Source organism: Sorex fumeus, unplaced genomic scaffold (assembly GCF_029834395.1).
Source record: "Sorex fumeus unplaced genomic scaffold, SorFum_2.1 ptg000061l, whole genome shotgun sequence".
NCBI classification, from domain to species: domain Eukaryota; kingdom Metazoa; phylum Chordata; class Mammalia; order Eulipotyphla; family Soricidae; genus Sorex; species Sorex fumeus.
Window position 1 is genome coordinate 54,793,521 of NW_026606118.1, and position 19,604 is coordinate 54,813,124.

The window sequence follows — 19,604 nt, forward strand, 5'->3', positions numbered from 1 at the left end:
TGGTGATGGAGAGAAAGGTTTGGTTTGTAATCTGTGCTACTAGTGTGGGTAACATAGCCTCAGTCTTAACAGAATTTCTCATTCAAGCAAAGTTGGCTTGATTCCTCCATCATGTAGCTTTTGGGATCTCCTCCAAGGCTTCTCCTGTATTAAGCAAAGAACTAGGCTCTTGCAAAAAAAATTTTTTTAGGAGTCAGTGCTATTAGGGGTCACATTACTTCCACTTCCATCCTACTAATCAGAATCCAGACAGTCCCAACCCATATCCCACAACATAACAGACAGAAAGCTAAGAACTTCAGAGGCACATGGGTATCTAAATAGGCACATGGGGTTTCTGTTCAGGGAAGCTCTTGACAATCACTCTAATGTTTCAGTCTTACACCCATAAAATGATGACCATGATGTTGATGTGGTGGAGTTTATCATGGAAGAAAATTTCAGATAACCCAAACGCCAGTCAAATAGTAAGGAGCTCATTCAGTGGCAGCTTGCAGTAAGAAAGGGAAGTTCCCATTCTGGGACTTTCTCCCAGCTACAATTGCACGGCAAATAGGGGAAATTAGTTCTTAAAAACCACAGATCCCTGGGTATACCTCTTAATGATTCAACCAGAGCCAGTTAATCTCAAAGAACAATTTGCCTCAGTAGCATGATAAGACCAGCAAGTACACAGTCAAGGATCAAAAGAGGCAGAAGAGTACATCTGCTTCTCCAAGGAAGGTTGAGTCATGCACTGAGGGAAAAGGAATAATGGGGAAGGAAGGGAGAGAATGGAAGTCCTTCAGTTTTTCGGCTCATTTGAAAAATTGCAACATTCATGCTTTCAGGTTCCCCTACATTCAGAAAAGACTTCCCCATCAGGGTGGGAAGACTGTGTCTCCTTTTTCTTCTGGTTCATCCCCAGACCCAGAAGTTGATCCCTGGTGGGAGTCAATGCTAAATAGCTCAGGTTAAATACGAGGTTAAATACATCAGGTTAAGTACCAGGGGTCCTTCAGGTTTTTTGTTTGTTTGTTTGTTTGTTTCTTTTTGGGTCACACCCAGCGATGCACAGGGGTGGGTCCTTCAGTTTGGTTGCCTGATGGTCAATGGCTAATCTGTGAATAGTCAGCTGGGACTCTTAGGGGTCAGAGAAATTTCAACTATAATCATAATATTTTTTCTGCTACTATTTACAAAAAAATATTTTCTTTTTCTGGAAGAGAGGCCAACTTTCTTGCTTCCCAGAATGAAGCTTAAATAGATGTCTAAGATGAATGTATTCAAAATGAAATATCTTAAAAACAGTGCAGAGAAATTTTCTTCAGTTAGAGCAGGAGTTGGCAAACATTTATGTAAAGGGCCAGCAAGTAAGTAATTTTTGGCTTTGGAAGCCCATTTTTCTCTTTCCCAAGTCTGCTATCATAGAGTAAAAGCAGCCATAGGTAATATGAAAATGAATGAATGCTTCTGTGTTCTAATAAAACCTCACGAATATTAATTTTTGAATTGAATTTAATTTTTGCAAATCACAAAAAATAAATATTTCTCTAATTTTTCAGTCATATAAAGATGTAAAATTTTTCATACCTTGAGGGTAGAATATAAACAAATGTTAGAGTATATTTTGCCCATGAACTCTGGGTTAGAGAAATTTACCATGTCCTTTGTCATCAGATTGCATCACAATCTTATTTAAAAGATGTTTCTTTGTGGGGTTCATCCCCAATTCAATCAGCTTAATCAGTGGCTGAATAAATATCAGTACTCCTACGTTTAGAAAAAAAAGATTTTTTTTGAATGAAAAACTATTTGTTAGTCTTTTTGGAGAATCATAACTGACTCTGTAGATCACTCTTTTGTATATTAAGATGTAAACAAAGTAATTCAATATCTTGTCCCCCCCCATCTACTGGAATTCATGAGATTAGCATTTGAAGACATTAACATTTCCAAAGAAACTGAAAGGGATGTTATCTATTCAGTAAAGCCTAGGTAAATCTCAGTATGTAGAAAACAGGAGAGAACTACCATGATCTCTGACCACACCGCATTTTGTCCTCTGTCGATCTGTCCATGATTTGGAACCAGCCACTCTTGGTATCACCCTAATTGTGCCAAAATGATCATATAGCTGGAATTCTGATCAAATGATGACATAAAGCAAAACAGAACCCAAAAACCCAAATAGAAATTCATTTACTAGGTCAGTCTCTTAACATGAAGTAAATTCTAAGAGCACTTGGTAGTTATTGATGATAATTCAGGGCAATAAACTCTATGAACATGCCAGGTTATATGGAAGGAAAAAACAGAGAGAAATGGTTCTAAATTCTCACGCTAGGCAGATTGGCTTGCATCTTGCTTTGTGTTCCCAGTAAAGCAGATGAATTTGACCATTCTCAGTGTGCTCAGGGTGCATTGTGTGTGCAGAACCTGCACATGCCCCCTCCTGGTGGATGGGGGAAATGTATCTGATGCTCCATCTGTTCCTGTCTGGGTTCCAGGACTTTGAGAGATTCAATGAGAGATTATACACCTGAATCTTAAGAGTTTACACCTTGAAACCCCTGGGTTGCCATCTTGATTTTACCATCCAGCTACATCACCTAAAACAATAGTCTCACTTCTCTGTGTGTGATTTTTCTCATATGGAAAATAAACCATTATAGTACCTATCTGAAGAGCAAATGATGACTAGGTGGAAAAAGAAAGTAGAGAGAGAGAGTAATGTGGAAATCATCTGCCCCACAGGTAGGGGGAGGGTGTGGGATGGGGGTATACTGGGGTTGTTGGGGGTGGAGAATGGGTACTGGTGAAGGGACGGGTGTTTCATTGTATGACCGAGACTTAGACCCGAAAGCTCTTACGGTGATTCAATAAATAAAATTATAAAAAATGGAAAAAAAGACTAACTTAGTACCTGGCATCTCGTGGACACCCAAAACAGTTGTACTGATAGCAAAGAAGTACTGATGGAGTCTGGGTACAGCAAATCCCATTCTCCTGATCCCTCACTACTGACTGTGAGTCATTCTGTGGTTATTCACCCTCTCTGTTCTCCACTTGTGCTCCTGTAAACTGTAAATAATAATACCTCTCTCCATATATGCCTGATGAAAAACCTGCAACAGTGGCTTTCTAAGGACTCTCCCAGTGGCACTGTTGTAACTTAAACAGCTCCCTAATATGCCCCCACCAAGAATAATAAGATGGGCCCACAGAGGAGCAAAAGCATGGAAGGACCATACATACATGAAAATCTGTGCAGTTCAAATGATTTAAGACATTAAAATGAACCAACTCAATGTCTTGTTTTATTAAATATGAAGCAGCCAATCTTCTTGAAGTTGATAACTTCTTCCCTCGAGATCATAGAGATCCCAATGATGTCTCTCTCTTTCTCTCTGTCTCAAGCAATATTACTTCATTCAGTTCAAGACCAATAGAAATAGTCTAACCTTATTCTGCATCTTATATTTTTTCTGGCTTCAAAATGAGATTGTGCAAGGGAGAAGGGATGGGATTGTTGCTACTCTGTCTCCATGTCTGAAATGAAAGCCACTGAAAAGATTGACTCTGATGGCACACTTCTGCACAAGAATTGTGTGAAGGATGTTTAAGAAAATGCCCCTTCTTTTCAGAAATGGTTTTGAGGCCTCAGTGCAAACACTATCCTGCTTCCCCAAATAAGGTCTAGGCAGCTCTAGATCTAGGTCTATATTATATCACAGAAGTGGTTGACAGAAGTGTTATTTTAATGTGATTTGGAGGCAGAAAAATAGTACAGGGCTTGTCTTGCCTGCAACTGACTCAGGTTTGATCCCTGGAACCCCATATAGTTTCTCAAACCCCACCAGGTGTGATCCCTGAGCATAGAATTAGGAGTAAGTCTTCAGCACTGTTAGGTGTAACTCAAGAATCAAAAAAGAAAAAAAAATAATGTGAGTCGGAGAAATCTCAATGATCCTAAGATAGAAACAAGTTCATTCTAAATTTTGATTAAAGCCTTTTTGAGGCTTTTGTGCATTGATATCTATGGTAACTGGAGACCCAAACCATTTTTCAGAATTACAATTGTAACATCCCATGGAGATGAAGATGTACATGGGTTCTATTCTTCTGGATGGCCGTGGGAAAGGTTGCAGTGCTCAGGGCATATTTGTGGCTCTGTACTTAGGAGTCACCCCCTGTGATGCTCAGGAATGATGCTCAAGTTTCAGTCAGTACTGAGGATTGAACCAGGGTCCGCTGCATGCAAGGCAAGAGCCCGATTCCTCATACTATCTCTTCAGCTCCTGATTAGAGCTTTTTCTTTCTGGGTCATCATTGCATGTGAATGCAGGAAGAAGATTGCTGAGCTCTCTGAGCCGTGTTCTGGGCCCCTGCCTGGGCCTGATCCTTCTCTGGTCTCTGGTCTCTCTGCCAGTGACTACTGCTGCTGCTGCAGCTGCCCTCCTCTCCACTCTCCCCCACTCCCCACCCCCAGGATGGAATGTCCTCTCCTCCAAAGATTTGTAGATCCAGTTAGAAACGGGAGCTTGTCTCATGATGGGAATTGGCTTACCTTTAAAGGTACTCCAGGAGGCCAGAGCAATAACACAGCAGATAGGGCATTAGCCTTTCACATAGCTGACCCAGGTTCAATCCCCCCAGCATCCCCTCAGGTCCTCTGAGTCCTCTAGGAGTGATTCCTATACACAGAACCAGGAAATAGTAATCTCTGATTACTTTGTGATTCCTCAAACCAAAGTAAATAAATGAAGGACCTTCAGGTTTATTCGACCCAACATTGCTGATTTTTTCATTTTTTCAATCAGGTACCCTAGACTAGCGGCAAAGCACCGAGAATCCAACACAGCTGGCATCGACATTTTCTCCAAATTCTCTGCCTACATCAAAAACACCAAGCAGCAAAACAACACTGGTGAGTGACTCCCTTCTCCCCCCCATCTGTGCTGGTTCCTGCTCAGAGCATGCCGGATACCCAGCTCAGAGAAGCACCTGGAACCAATGCTACTTTGTCATTCCCCTGCCCTGTGTGCCCATCACCCTGCCACAGTCACGAGAGGGTGATAGCTCCTTTTTGGCTGATGCAGGGGACAAAGCCTATGGATCTGATGATGCCAATGATCTCTTTGCTGAAGGAAGGGCTGCAGCCTGTCTTGTGAGAATGACTTGAATACACCACACAGAATGTGCTTCTTTGGGCATACTAGTGGTTTGTTTGTTCTAGTATCACTACACATTCCAACTTCCTTTTCGTCCCTGAAAGTCTTCGAGTGCAGTGGGGACTTGAGGGTTGTCAGAATGGTGGTGAGTGATAGAGCAAGACCCAGCCTCCCACCCCACTCCCTGCTTCCTGCTTCCCTACTTCAGACACAAGGATACCGGGGAAGCAACTTCTCAAAGATCAGCTCTTCTTCTCTCTGACCCTTAATTTCTGGTATTGGACACAGAGCTGAGGGCTTTGTCCTTCTTCAGGTTGCCTGAGTCCTTCTGATAAGCACAAAGCATTTAGTCCTTCATGTCCTTTAAGATTTAACTAAAGGGATTTGAATGCAAACTGTCAAACTGGGCATGTAAAACACTTGAAGAACTGTGTTTAGCCCTGCGAGGTAGAGGGAGGAGAAGGAGAAAGCTTGCTTGTCCTCTGAGTCTGAGGAGGAGGCAGTGTCATGGATTAGAGCCTGGTGCTCAGCCAAGAGTTCAGAAGAGTAAGTGCTTAATGCAACTTTTCGAATATAAGAGTGAATGAATGAGGAGTGGTTCATAAATCCTTGTGAATGAAGGACCATTGAAAGAGCAGTTTTTCATGAATCTACATGAATAAATGAATGAATGTATATCTCATAAAAAGTACTCCATAGATCTTGGTGAGTGGAGGAGTGAATGAACGACAATCAGATGAACACACAATACACAAAACAGGACAGTAGATCCTCGATGCTCCACGAGTTCAGAAGGAAAAAGCAGTTATGGATACCATGGAAGGAAAGGAACAGCAGTACTGGTGGGAATTAACTCAGTAACCAATGAACTGCAATGAGTCAGACATAGAACTAGATTGCAGAAAAATAACTTTCCCAGTCTTCTAGATGGAAGAAAAGAGTTAAACTGATGAAAAGGGCAAACAATAAAATTAGTGATAAATGATAGCTTAAACAATGAGGGTCTGAAAATGTGATGAAAGACCAGGTGCATGGGCAAAGACACATCCACCTACTTCTTGCTGTTCTGAGCAAGAAGTATTTGCCTCTGGGTGCTTTGAGGGAGCTTTTTGAAGGGATTTCAACTGGATCACAAGGGGAAAGGAGGTGTCAGTTGGTTGGCAATGTAGGGTGACAGACCAGGGGAAGATAAGAAACTGCTAGAGACAGATCAGGAAAAGAAGCCAACAGTGTGCAACTCGGAGACCAGTGGTAGTCTTTGTAGATACATGAGGAGGCATCATAAGGGGAGTGTCCTTTTAGTACCAGGAATAAGAAGATTGTGGGAAATAGTTTTAAAACATGTAGTTTTCTTGGTCCATTGTTCTTTGAACCCTGCAGTGTTCTGTGTCCACCTGGGACCTCCAAAGATGACCTCATTTGGGAATAGGGTTCTTTCAGATGAGCTTAAAGTTCTCGAGATGAGATTCAGTGGGCTTAGTGGATTCCGTGTATTTCTTGCATCCAGTGACTGATGCCCCTGTTACAAGCGGAGAGACACAGAGAGACGTAGGGGAGGGAACCATGGGAAAACAGGACAGGGGTGAACCTGCTGTAGGCATGTGCCAAGGACCACTCTGGATTCCTAAAGCTGACATACATGTTAGCCTCTTCAAAACATAGTAGTAGAGGAATATGCTCATTGAACAGTGATGACCGAATCTGGTACAGAAGAGTTAACTTCTGAATATACTCTTGACCATCAGGTATTCAAACCAGACATATGAAGGTCTCGTGACTGTTCCCTCCAGTTTTGTGGGTCTTCTTTCTGTTTCCACATATCCACATCTATTCCACAAGGACTTGGAACCTACTCGTAGGGATGATGCAAAAGCGGCAGAACAACCACAAGGAAGAAAAGCCAAGTGAGGGACTCAAAAAAGGCAGTTCCTCTTGGGTGTGATAAATGTAGGTCTCCAAGCCTGGGTGCTTCACCCACATAACAGACCCTTAAACCCTCCTGAAGGTAAAGCCAGCAGGGCCCCCTGGTCAGCTACAGTGAAGATAAAGTCAAACCCAGCTCCTTGACACAGCCAATATTCCCTTGACAGGGACTGTGGTTTTCACATTTTCTGGCCCTTCCCCTCTGTACTGTTCATGTTGCTGACTATAGGCTTCTTGTTTCAGAAGTTCTGGTTGCTTTCATGTTGATGTGACTCTGCATGTCCCCTACTCTCTGGGCTGCAGCCCTTCCCACCCTCTGCTCTTTACCTTTTTATACCTAAAATCCATGGACTTTCTTCACCTCCTGACACACACACACACACACACACACACACACACACACACACACACACTCACACCAATCTTCTCTTCGGCAGTCTCAGGCCTGGGTTACAATCTTCATATCCTCTCTTGGTCATTTTCAAGGCTGTCAGTTCCTCCCTTGTGCCTATCTTTGTTCTTATCCATGATGGTTGGGAACCCTAGCCAGGTTACCCTCTTCCACCTAGGGAAGACTCTTAAGGACTTAACAGACTCCGCCTGAGTTATCTTAATATTAGACTTGGTGAAAGATTTCTAACTTTGTAAATAAATCTTGTGAAGACCTTCTTGGGGAGGCAAATCAGGAGTGGACTCAGGGTACTTGTATTCAAGTCCTGAGTACCACTCTTTCTGTCTTTCATTAGTCATCCTTGAGGTGACCATGTTTTCCTGAGTAAAAAACATCTAACAAATTGTCTTCATTGAAAATAATTAGATCACCAGAAATCAGTATTTTCTCAGAAAATCAGAGACACATGCCTCAAATATAAGGTACCTGGAACCTGCCTTCCCCAGGCTCTTCCATCCAAATCTGAGCCTAGTTTCTCCCCGGAGGGGAGATGAGTGTGTAGTGAGTCCTACTTCCTCCTGGCCCAGGATCCCTGGCAAGAACAAACAAATCTCTATTATCCAGGAAGCTCTCTGAGCAGTTGTGATTCTGTTTCTAAAGAAAGCTCATACTTTCTCTGCCCTAAACTTCCTGCCTGCAACTGTACTTGCTGATGGAGACCCGGGCCATGCTCCTTATACTTTGTGTAAGAAAACAAATTCTCACAATCACATAAGCTGAACGGAGCTTTCTAGAAGCTTCCAGGAGCTCATGCATCCGCACTTGTCCTGTGGGTGCTCACTCCCACTGGTGGGAGTTGTGATGGAGACTCTCACTGCTGTTCTTTGTCACCAAATCAGCCATTCGCTGCCTGCCCCTTTTTTTCTCTAATTATCTCCTGGAGCCCTCATGAAAGGCAACAGAGCCTAACCTGCCAGCCACACTGCCTCCTTGCTTCCTCCTGTCTCCTTCCTTCATCCTGGCCCAAGCATTTTTTATTTTTATTGTTTTATTTTTATTAGTGAAACACCATGAGGTACAGTTGTAGACTTACAGATTTTTGTGCTTGGGTTTCCGTTGTACAATGATCGAGTACCCATCCCTCCACCAGTGCCCATTCTCCACATCCACTAATCCCAGTATTTCTCCCACCCCCCTCATCCCCCCATCCCACCCTGCCTCTGTGGTGCTCCCAGTAGTTCACTCAGCCGTGGTGCATGCACTGGGTGGTGCTGCTAGAAAAGACAATGTAGCACTGGGAACCTTCCTTTCCCTGCCACTTCCCCGGGCCTTTGTGTCCCTATGAACTATCATGTTGCTACTGGCCTGACTCTCCTTCCCCAGGCCACCTACCTGGCCTTTTGTGCCCCCTTCAGCCTGCTTCAATGCTCCTCTCTGAGGGACTAATTGCCTTGGAAGTAGACATCCCTACTCCCTTTTAATAAAATCTGCCAAACCTTTACTAAGTTTATGAAATAACTTCCTCCCCATGCGAAGTACAGAGCATGGACACTCATAGAGTTCAGCTCAGTTTAAGAAAAAGGCAATTAAATCCACAGATGTTATCCTGCCCTGCTGCCCCCATGCCCCGTCAGGGTGCAGAAAGAGGGGCGACCTTGAAGAGGTAGGAACTCCTTTAATGTTGTCACTGCTTCTCCTAAGACACTATTATTTAACTATTAATGTCACCACACAACAACCAAAACATGTTCTTATTTAAACTATTGTACTTTATAAGACATTGTGGTTTCAAAGATGTGAAGTGGGGGGAAAAGAGGGCATTTTAATCTTAAAATTAAAATGTTTATTATCGATTAAGTCATATGGTTACAGTAGTGTTAGAGTTTATAGTATTGATATACACAGTTACTGTACCTCACCCCTACCAAAGAGCTCATGGCTCCCCTCCTGGCCCCTATACTGCCCTTAAGTCGCCTTTGGTCTAATTTTCATATCCTCACTATTAATAAGTTTTGCCTTCTAAGGGCTGGAGTGATAGGGCGTTTGCCTTGCATGCAGCCAACATGGCTGACCCGAGTTTGATTCCTTGGTCCCTCTCAGAGAGCCCGGCAAGCTACTGAGAGTATCTCACCCGCACGGCAAAGCATGGAAAATTACCCATGACGTATTCGATATGCCAAACACAATAACAACAAAGTCTCACAATGGAGACGTTACTGGGCCTGCTCGAGAAAATCGATGAACAACAGGAGGACAATGACAGTGACAGTATCTTCTAAGGTCATGGGTTTTTCATTGTTTGATAATGTCCATTTTTTTGGTTTTTCTACAGATGACTGGGAGTGTTGGTATTTGTTCTTCTCCCTCTGACTTATTTCTCTTAACATGATACCTACTAGTTTCATCCATGTTCCTGCAAATGCATGATTTCAATTTTCCTAACAACTGCATTATATTTCATTGTGTTTCTATGCCACAAGTTTATTCATCTCTTGTTAGACATTTGGACTGTTTCCATATCCTGGCCATTGTTCTCAAGTGCTGTCATGAACATAAGTGTGCATACATATTTTTTAATTAATGTTTTTTGTGTTTGGAGGAGGTAGGGGCCAGGATGTGGGCTCACTGGATCGTATGGTAGGCATGTCTTTCCAGTAGGTGGTTTTCTGAGCCCTAACAGCCTGCAGTGAGCCCTCTGTTGGAGGGAAAGCAAATCAAGGTCAACACAACCTCCAGATGCCCCTGGCAGGGCTGTCTACCTTCATAGCCCATGTCCACTCAGTCCTGGCTCTCCTGCCTAAAAGAAGGCCATACTTACATCTTAGATCGGGGGGGTGGCAAAACTTTATTCTCGACAAGGTCAGCTAGCAAATATCTTGCTATTGAGGGTTGAATAGGCTCTTGCAATTGCTCTTTGTGCCATTGGAACTAAAAAGCAGCCCCAGGGCTGGGTGAGAGCTCAGAGGACATGCTTTTCATGTGAGGGTTCCAACTTCCATCATCCCCAGTACTGCATGCCGTGCCCCCTACCACACCCACAAAAGAAAAGCAGCCCCAGACAATTTGTAAACGAGAGAGTGTGGCTGTTTTCCAGTTAAACCCCCTTCATGGACACAGAATTTGAATTTCACATCATTTCATATGTCACAAAGTATTATTTTGAGATTTGTTCCCAACTCTCTAAAACTGTTAAAAAGAAAAAGGAAAATTATTGGTTTAAAGGGCAGGAAGAATAGGATTTGTCCTTGGAGCATCATTATCTGATCTCTTTTAGGCTGTAAGAGCCAGTTCCCTTAACCTCCATTCCTCTGGGCAACTGCTTTTCTTTTTGCTGGCTGGGAGAGGTCATATTGCCACCATACCTGATGGTGCTCAGGGCTTATTTCTGGTTCTTTTCTCAGGGATTATTCCTAGTGGTGCTCAGAGTACTAGATGCAGTGTCAGGATTTGGGATTTGAACCAAGGTTCAGGGTTCAGGTGCATGCAAGAAAAAATAGAACCCTCTTCCAGCTCCCTGGCATAGTGGGCACCAGTATGTGATTTTTGTTATTGTTAACGCTGTAGCTTTTTTTTTTTTTTTTTTTTTTTGCTTTTTGGGTCACACCCGTTGATGCCCAGGAGTTACACCTGGCTCTGCACTCAGGAATTATTCCTGGCGGTGCTCAGGGGACCATATGGGATGCTGGGAATCGAACTCGGCCCTACCCGCTGTGCTATCTCTCCAGCCCCCTGTAGCTTTATTTTCACAAACCTTCCATGTCCATCATTGAACGCGGCAGCCAAGCTTTCTGCGTGATGAAGGAATGTGTTGCCCTCTTCTGGCAGCTGAAGGAAATCTTGACTAGAGACTGGTCAGCGTATTTTATCCTGAGGATGCTTGTGGATTTGCAAGCACCTTCCACTGGCAAGCATGGGAATTGCTTTTGCCCAAACTTTGCCTAGTGGTTCCAGAGGGGTCCAGGTTTTTTCCAGGGGACGGAAAAATACCCCTGGAGTGTCCCCCACTTCCATAGATGCTGCTAGCTGCCCAGTGACAAGCTCTTCGCCAGGCTTCTCATGCCCTTTCATCTCAAGTTTTCCTGCTAGGCACATTTCCTGGTCTGTAATAGAAAAGGGCTTGAAAGTACTCACAATGCCCTGGAGGGAGGGGGTAGCAAGCCCAGAAAAAGCCCTTCAATTAGCAAAGGCACTGGACCTGATGTCGCTGGGCCCCAGGAGTGGCTCATATAAAGCAGGGAGGAGAAAGACCGTCACTTTCTCGCAATCCACCTCTGCCACCTGGGACCCAGGGTTACTGGGTTCTTGTCTCACCTTGCAGAAAATAATTTCAGGAGTAGACAAGCAGTGAAGTAAAACAGATTTTATTTGAAGGTTTCTGAAGGGGAGGAGGAAGAGAAAGTGGGAGAGAGTGGAGAGTAACACACTCAATAGAGATCCTGGGCTTCTCCGAGGGCAGAGAGAGCACCTGCACACACCCCAGCATTAGACAGGAAAGCATGAAAGTACACATCTCAAGAGGGGAGATGCGGGCGACACACGTGCTTGGGCACCACATGTGCTCAGCCACTTGGGTGCAAGCAACACATGGGCTCAGGCAGCATATCCACGCCCTTCATTTGTCCAAGGTGACTTTTATAGGGTTTTCCCAACCTGCCCCCAAGTGAAGCTTCTACCTAGGTAAAAGTCCATTGCAAAGGGGGTTGCCAAGGGGGGTAGTGTTGGGAGTAGTGATGATCTTCTTTCAAATTCCTTTCTTGGCCTTTTGTTTCTGCTGGAGCTTCTCTGGGAGGGGGATTCAGCCTTCTCCGGGTATGTTGCTGGCCAGGTGAAAATCTTATCAGACCTTAGTTTCTGTCTTCTGCAAGGTTGGCTTTCACAACTTCAGGGCTATTACTTCCCAGAAAATTTACCATCACTGTCTTGGCTGGAGCGATAGCACAGGGCGTTTGCCTTGCACGCAGCCAACATGGCCAACCCGAGTTTGATTCCTCTGCCTCTCTTGGAGAGCCCAGCAAGCTACCAAGAGTATCTTGCCTGCACAGCAAAGCCTGGCATGCTACCTGTGATGCATTCGATATGCCAAACACAGTAACAACAAAGTCTCACGATGGAGACGTTACTGGGCCCGCTTGAGCAAATCGATGAACAACGGGAGGACAGTCTTGGGAAGAAGCCTTCCCTATCTGCCTCCCTGCCTGAAGGTGTGGACAGGCGAAGTGGGGGCTCAAAAAAACAGTGCTATTTTCCAGGTTCCTTCCATCATGGACTGGAGCGATAGCACAGAGGGTAGGGCGTTTGCCTTGCACACAACCAACCCAGGTTCGATTCCTCTGTCCCTCTTGGAGAGCCTGGCAAGCTACCAAGAGTATCCCACCCACATGGCAGAGTCTGGCAAGCTCCCTGTGGCATATTCAATATGCTGAAAACAGCAACAACAAGTCTCACTTTATGTTCTTGGAGCGAGCAGACGCCATTGGGCTCTACTAGCACGTGAGAGGGATGAATGGAGACGTTACTGGTGACCGCTTGACCAAATCAATGAACAATGGTACTTCCATTGATCAAATCAGTGAACCGCTTGACCAAACCAATGGACAAACTGTGTTACTTCCATCACAAAGTGCCTGAGTCCTCCCCCTCCCTCACTCTTGTGCTTCCCACCCCTCCCCATGCCCTCCAGTGCTTGGGGCCCACAGCAAAGCCCCCTCTAGAGCTCAGGGGGAGGCCTGTCCTCCCACCTCTCCTGCAGCCGGGAGTGAATGTTGAGGTGAAAATCTTATCAGATCTTAGTTTCTGTCTTCTGCAAGGTTGGCTTTCACAACTTCAGGGCTATTACTTCCCACTTCCTGTGCCATAAACAGGAAGAAAGCCAGTGATGTGCCTCCATCTCTCCCACACCAGCATCTCTGAAGGTGGCAGTGGGTGGGGTGTGACATCTCTGCTGCCAGTCACTTTGGGAGAGGATATCTGTGTTGTCCCCCCCCTCCCCACCCCCAGCAGAACAGGCTCCTGAGGAAGGAACAGGAACGGGTTGTTATCACAAAGGAGGCTCCCCAGGTGGTCCTGGACCACCCCTGTGGTGAGGAGGATAACGAGGTGGCTGTCTTGTCACTTCCTCAGAAAGCAGAGCTGCCTGGTTCCTTTGAAGAAAATCAACCAGCTCTGGTCACAAAGGGACCCTTCAGGCCTCCTGCCTGGCAGCCTCCCCATGCAAATAGCCAGCAGGGGAGTATTTTTGTTTGTTTGTTTGTGGGGTTCAAGTTTTCCCTTTGATTCTCATTCTTCGAAGAAAAATCACCCTTTAGGGGAGAGCCACCTCGGAGACCTGGCAGGGCCTGCAGGGATGCAGGAAGGAGGGTCCTTCTCCCTGAGCAGGAGATGAGGGGAAGGGGCCAATATTCCCTTCTGGCGCCTCCCAGAAGTTGCCCACGGGATTCTTCCAGAGGATCTTTGATTTGGTTCATTATTGAGACGGATGCTGGCAATTTATAATGTAACCAATTTAGTTCCTGAAATGAATCCTGAGGCAGTCATGAGGAAGGGAGTTGGTGGTGTGAAAGGGGCAAACACAGGGGTGGTGTGGAGGGGAAAGGAGGGTCCTGCATGGGTGGGCGCATTCCTTAGTGGAAGGAGCCCTGTTAGCTGTGTGGGCGCCCCGGCTGAGCGGAGACCACCAACACCATTCCATGTGGTGGAATTTCCCGCCCGTCTGACCAGAACGAGGTCTGCCCTGGCCTGGACTCAGATCAAGGACTGGGGAATAAAGGAACAATAAATGATTAATTTGAGCACAAGTTAAATGCTCTTTCACCTCTAGCTGCCTACCTCATCCTGTGCCACTAATGTCTTGTCTTTTTTGGGGGGATGGGCATGGGGTTGATAGCACAGTGCTAGGGAGTTTGCCTTGCGTGCAGCCAGCCTGGCTGAGCCGGGTTCAATTCCTCCACCCCTCTCAGAGAGCCCAGCAAGCTACAGAGAGTATCTCGCCCCCCACGGCAAAGCCAGGCAAGCTACCCGTGACGTATTGCCAAACACAGTAACCACAAGTCTCAAAATGGAGACGTTACTGGGCCTACTCGAGCAAAATTGATGAACAACGGGAGGATATTGCACAAGGGTTATTCCTGGCTCATGCATTCAGGAATTACTCCTGGAGGTGCTTGGGGGGCCACATAGAATTCTGGCAATCGGTCAGCCACATGCAAGGCAAACAGCCCTACCCACTGTGCTATCGCTACAGCCTTTAACTTCTTGTCTTTGTGGTGCCTCTACATGTGGATACATGTCTATATGCTCCCATGCACATCTCTCTCTCTCTCTCTCTCTCTTACTCTCTCTCTCTCGCACCTCTACCCTTGCACACACATCTCTCTCACACACACATCTCTTACACCACATATAAGTGTACATGTGTGATACGTGCATGTTATTTACTCACGCCCATACAAGTTGTGTGCACTCTGATATTCTAAGTACTGACATTAAACAGACTTTTGTTGATTAAGATGAAAAAATAAGAAATGTATTTAAATGCACATTTGAATACTTGTGTGTGGATGACAGCGGGTCTCATTAAAGGGCACATATTGGCATGGTATGTCCTGGTGGAGGCCCCAAGTTTCCTGGTGATGCAGGAAGGTGTATTAGAAAGTGGACTCGTATGCCTGGTTGGTTTCCTGAGGGCACATGGTACGGGTACGTGTGTGTGTGTGTGTGTGTGTGTGTCTGTGTGTGTCTCATTCACCAATACTCTCCCTGAAGCCCAGCTTAGCATCTGACATGGAGCAGGTGCTCAATAAACACTTGTTTCTGAAAGGACAAACCAGATCCCTAACACTTCAAGATGCATCTGCTCTGTCTGTTCAGGCACCTGAGAGCTGATGTCAGGGTCTTATCCTGACTCATCCACACCCAACATTTCCTCCAAACTACTTCCTGTTCCAGCCTCCACTTTCTGCCTGTGTCACCTTGTGGGTGGGACTTTCAATCTCTTGATGATCTTTGCAACTTCCTCGTGTTCACTGAAAGTTTAGCTCACGTCCATGACTACATCTACTTCTCAACTGAGAATATGTAATGCTTCTACTATCTCTGTGATGTTAAGTCAGGTTTCCTGATGAGAAAACAAAAATAATGGCACCTAGAGCTAGTTGATAAGAGAATGGGCAATGTAGTGATGGTGTTTGCTTAAAAATTTCCTTTTTACCCTTACTTTAGGGGAGGTGAGTTGAACCCAAGCCTACTTCATTCAAGGCATGGACCTTACCTTTGTCCTGTCTCTTTAGCCTCTTACCCTTCTATAACTATGTTTAAGGACCTCAGATTCAGTGCTAATGGTGAACTTGCATGGAGAGTCAAAAGTCAAAATACAGGGAAGTAAATTTTCCTGTTTCTTCAGTCATGGAGTTTTTTTTTAAGACTCAGAGGTTCAAAAGGCATCTTCACGGTCACAGTCACGGTCCTCCCGTTGCTCATTGATTTGCTCAAGCGGGCCCAGTAACATCTCCATTGGAGACTTTTATTGTTACTATGTTAGGCATATCAAATATGTCATGGGTAGCTTGCCAGGCTCTTCCGTGTGGGCGAGATACTCTTGGTAGCTTGCCGGGCTCTCCAAGAGGGGCGAAGGAATCGACCTCGGGTCGGCCATGTTGGTTGCTTGTAAGGCAAACGCCCTACCGCTGTGCTATTGCTCCAGCCCATGGAACATCTTAAGAAATAGATTTCTCTGTGCTCATGTCCTTCCCTAAATATCTGGAAGGAGGGGGTTGAACATGTGACTTACCCACGTCACTACTCCCTCCAGCCACTGGTATTCAGCCTTAACTGCAGGTCACATGCCCATTGACTGCGGTTGTAACAGTAATCGGTGTTTTGTTTCCCTTGTGGGGTGAGCAAAAAGAAGTTTTGCTCAACCTTTTGCTCAGGTCTGGTCCAGCTTTCAATTCTACCTGTGTCACCTGGCAGAGTCCAGGCGATGGTCCTCTTTTGTGTCTGATAAGATCTTGCAGGAGGGCATGCCAGCCCAAACCGAAGCAATCTCTCCATCCCCTCAAGACACCAAGCACTGGCTTTATACAAAGAAATGGGAAGTATTTCATGTGCTCTGATGAGATAAAGCAAATTGCACAGCCATAGCATGACCTATTTGAGAATCACATTTTACGGTCAACCCCCACTGAACAGTTCATCCTTTCAAAGAATGCTCATTCAGTACCAGACACCAGGTAAGGTACTACAAGAATAATGTAATAATGACAAAGAAGCCATATCTGAGTGAGCTGGCAAAGGTAGTGTTTGAATGCACATAACAGAAGTCTGATTACAGAGTCTAAAGCAAATATTTATTTCCCTTTACTTAGCAGAAAGCAAGGTAGCATTTCACTAGCTCTGGGACCCTGTTGTAATGAAACACTCTTTATAAAAATGTTTGCTTATTAATAAGAATTTGCTATTCTCACACAAGGAGAAATATAGGGACTAAAGTCCTAGGTGGTTATAGTTACCTGAAGAGTCCCTGGGGCCAGTTCACTGATGGACCTTTTCTTCCTTTCATCTCCCATGAGACTCTCATTCTCATGACCTAAGACAGATGCTCCATTTCAGTTGATCAGGATTCCAGGCACTTAAAAAATGATAGCAAAAATATTTGGGATAGGTTGTTCCCCCAAGGACCTTAAGTACCTTACTTACTCACTGTATTGTCTCTCTGCCCCCTGTATTTTATTTTACTATTTCTAATAGGGCTGGCTGGAGCGATAGCACAGCGGTAGGGCGTTTGCCTTGCACGCAGCCAACACGGCCGACCCGAGTTCGATTCCTCCGCCCCTCTCGGAGAACCCGGCAAGCTGCCGAGAGTATTCGATATGCCAGACACAGTAACAACAAAGTCTCCAATGGAGACGTTACTGGGCCCGCTCGAGCAAATCGATGATCAACGGGAGGGCCTAATAGGGGTAGTACCTGGTATTTCTTAGGTTGCCACGAGGTTCCAGGGATCAAACTCGGGGTCTCTCACACGGTAGACACTCCGTCACTTGAGCTACTTCTCCAGCCAGTGCTGAGGCTTTACTGGGTCATCCAGGAAACTGTGATCAGTGAGTCAGAAGGTCGATGCAGGATGGGGTGTGTTACAGAGACTCCAGGGACTCAACAATCCCAGCTCCTTGGTTTGGGTTCTGACTCAGCAGCCCACCGGATATGGGGGCGCCAACCCTGGCTCACCACGAGTGCTCAGGAGATTACGGTTTAGCCAGTGAAAAATCAGGCAACCGAAGGAGAAGTTAGAGAACAATCACAGAATGACTCAAACCAGTAATTGTTTAAGTTTGGAATTGTGGTGGTAGGGTGGCAGATTTTAAATTTGTTAATGGCTGTTAAATAAAAGATGTGGCCAAGCAAGACAAAGTGTGGTCAGATCACTTGGGTCTGAGTGTCTGGCGTGTAAAGGAAGTGTTGAGAAAGAAAATCTCTCAGCTCCGAAGGCTGGAACAGATGAGGGAGAGAGGGAGAGTCACCCTTGACCAGCTCACTCCATATGCTCGAACATCAGCACTACACCTAATCTATGGGCTGATGCTTAAAAATAACCTGTTAGAATGTCACCATAAAAAACTCACCGTTTTCAGTCTGACTCGGTCTGCTGCATAAACTACAACCAGCATTAATAGCTTCAGTCAGCATTTATGTCGTCCTTTCTATTAGCACAATGGGTTTTACAACCATTTATGAGTTTCTGGAAAGCCTAATAGGAAACACACAGACACGGGTGCTGCGTGTTCTCAAGAAAAGGCCAGAAGGGGGCGCCCCTGCCCCGTGGCTGGCGCAGGCCCGGCCTCCTAATGAAGAACAGTCACCCACCTCCCAGCCTGCTAGCTCGTATCCTTGCCGGCAGCTCTCTGCAGTTTCTTCCTGGGCTGACCCCACAGAGTCAATTGCTCTTGTCTCTGTCTCTGTCTCTGTCTCTGTCTCTGTCTCTCCCTTCCTTTATCTCCCCCCCTTCCTGTTGAGAATAAATATTGGGGGCACTTACATGGCACACTTTGTACACAAAAAGAAAATTTTAATTCAAAAACCAAGAAAGTGAGACTTTCTTTTCAAATTAACTGTGACTTTGGGGAGACTTGCAATATTATCTGGGTCTGAAATTGTCTACAAGTTTTCGTGTCTTCCTTGCCCGCCTACAAGCAAAATCTTACAGAAAATCTGTGGAAGTTGTCCTGAATTATTTGCCATATGGGTATTCTTAATGTAGGCAGGTCTTTGCTAGAGTCTTGACTTTTATTAAAGGTTAATAACAATCAAAGTGGTTATTTGTTGTGGGGAACAGTACTTCTGAGTATAAGGCAAATAAACATCAGGTCAGTTTGTGGCACTGCGTAAGAGAATAATGATTTTGGTGATGGTGGTGGAGGGTGTTGGGTTTGGGGGCCACACAGGACTGCCCATTTATGGCTTACTCCTGCCTCTGGGCTCAAGAATCGCTCTTGGAAGTGCTTAGGCGACCCTGTGTGGTGCTTGAGATTAAACCAGGGTTGGTTAGCTGCAAAGGAAGCACCTTATACCCCTTATACTATCTCTCCAGGATATGATACTTTTTCCCCATAACTATCCCCGATAGGGCTTGGGGAAGAAATGATAAAGAGGATCTGTCTCTTCCTCAAGGCAAAGTGACTGAATCTCTTGGTAGTAGAGGGCAAATCGGTTATGGGAAAGAGGGGAGGTCATAGGATCCAAATCAGGTCCCACTTGGTCCTATGCCCAAACCCGAATCCTCCTTCAAGAGGAGGCTTTCCTGGCCATTTTCTGAGAAGAACCACAGGAGTTTGACATTTAATCCTCCGTCAGTTTGAGACTGATACTCTTGCCCAGATCAGCTGACCCTGCACGAGGGAACAGCGGGGTATCTGTTCAAGTGGGATAACGCAGTTGTTTGTCTTTTTGACCATTCCTGTTACGAACAGTGCCTAGAAACCAAGGGCAGGGATGGGTTTCCCACATGGGAACCCCTGGGTTTTTCACAGCCAGAGTCAATCTGACAACATCTGCCTCTCTGGCTGTGAGGCCAAGACTGCTGCTCTTGATCTGACGCCAGAGGTGGACATAAATTCTCCAAAGTCACAGACCAAGAAAATTTT

At 45.4% G+C, this 19,604-nt stretch overlaps 1 protein-coding gene across 2 annotated transcripts in view; it reads left to right on the forward strand.

Annotated features, from left to right (window-relative positions):
* The window catches only part of CLIC5 (chloride intracellular channel 5), a 165,054-nt gene that overhangs the window by 126,929 nt on the left and 18,521 nt on the right, over window positions 1-19,604 (forward strand). For both annotated transcript variants that reach the window (XM_056126136.1, XM_056126137.1), the window contains exon 4: window positions 4,803-4,909. In XM_056126136.1, the coding sequence (XP_055982111.1) occupies window positions 4,803-4,909 (107 nt within the window). The remainder of the gene's footprint in view (window positions 1-4,802; window positions 4,910-19,604) is intronic.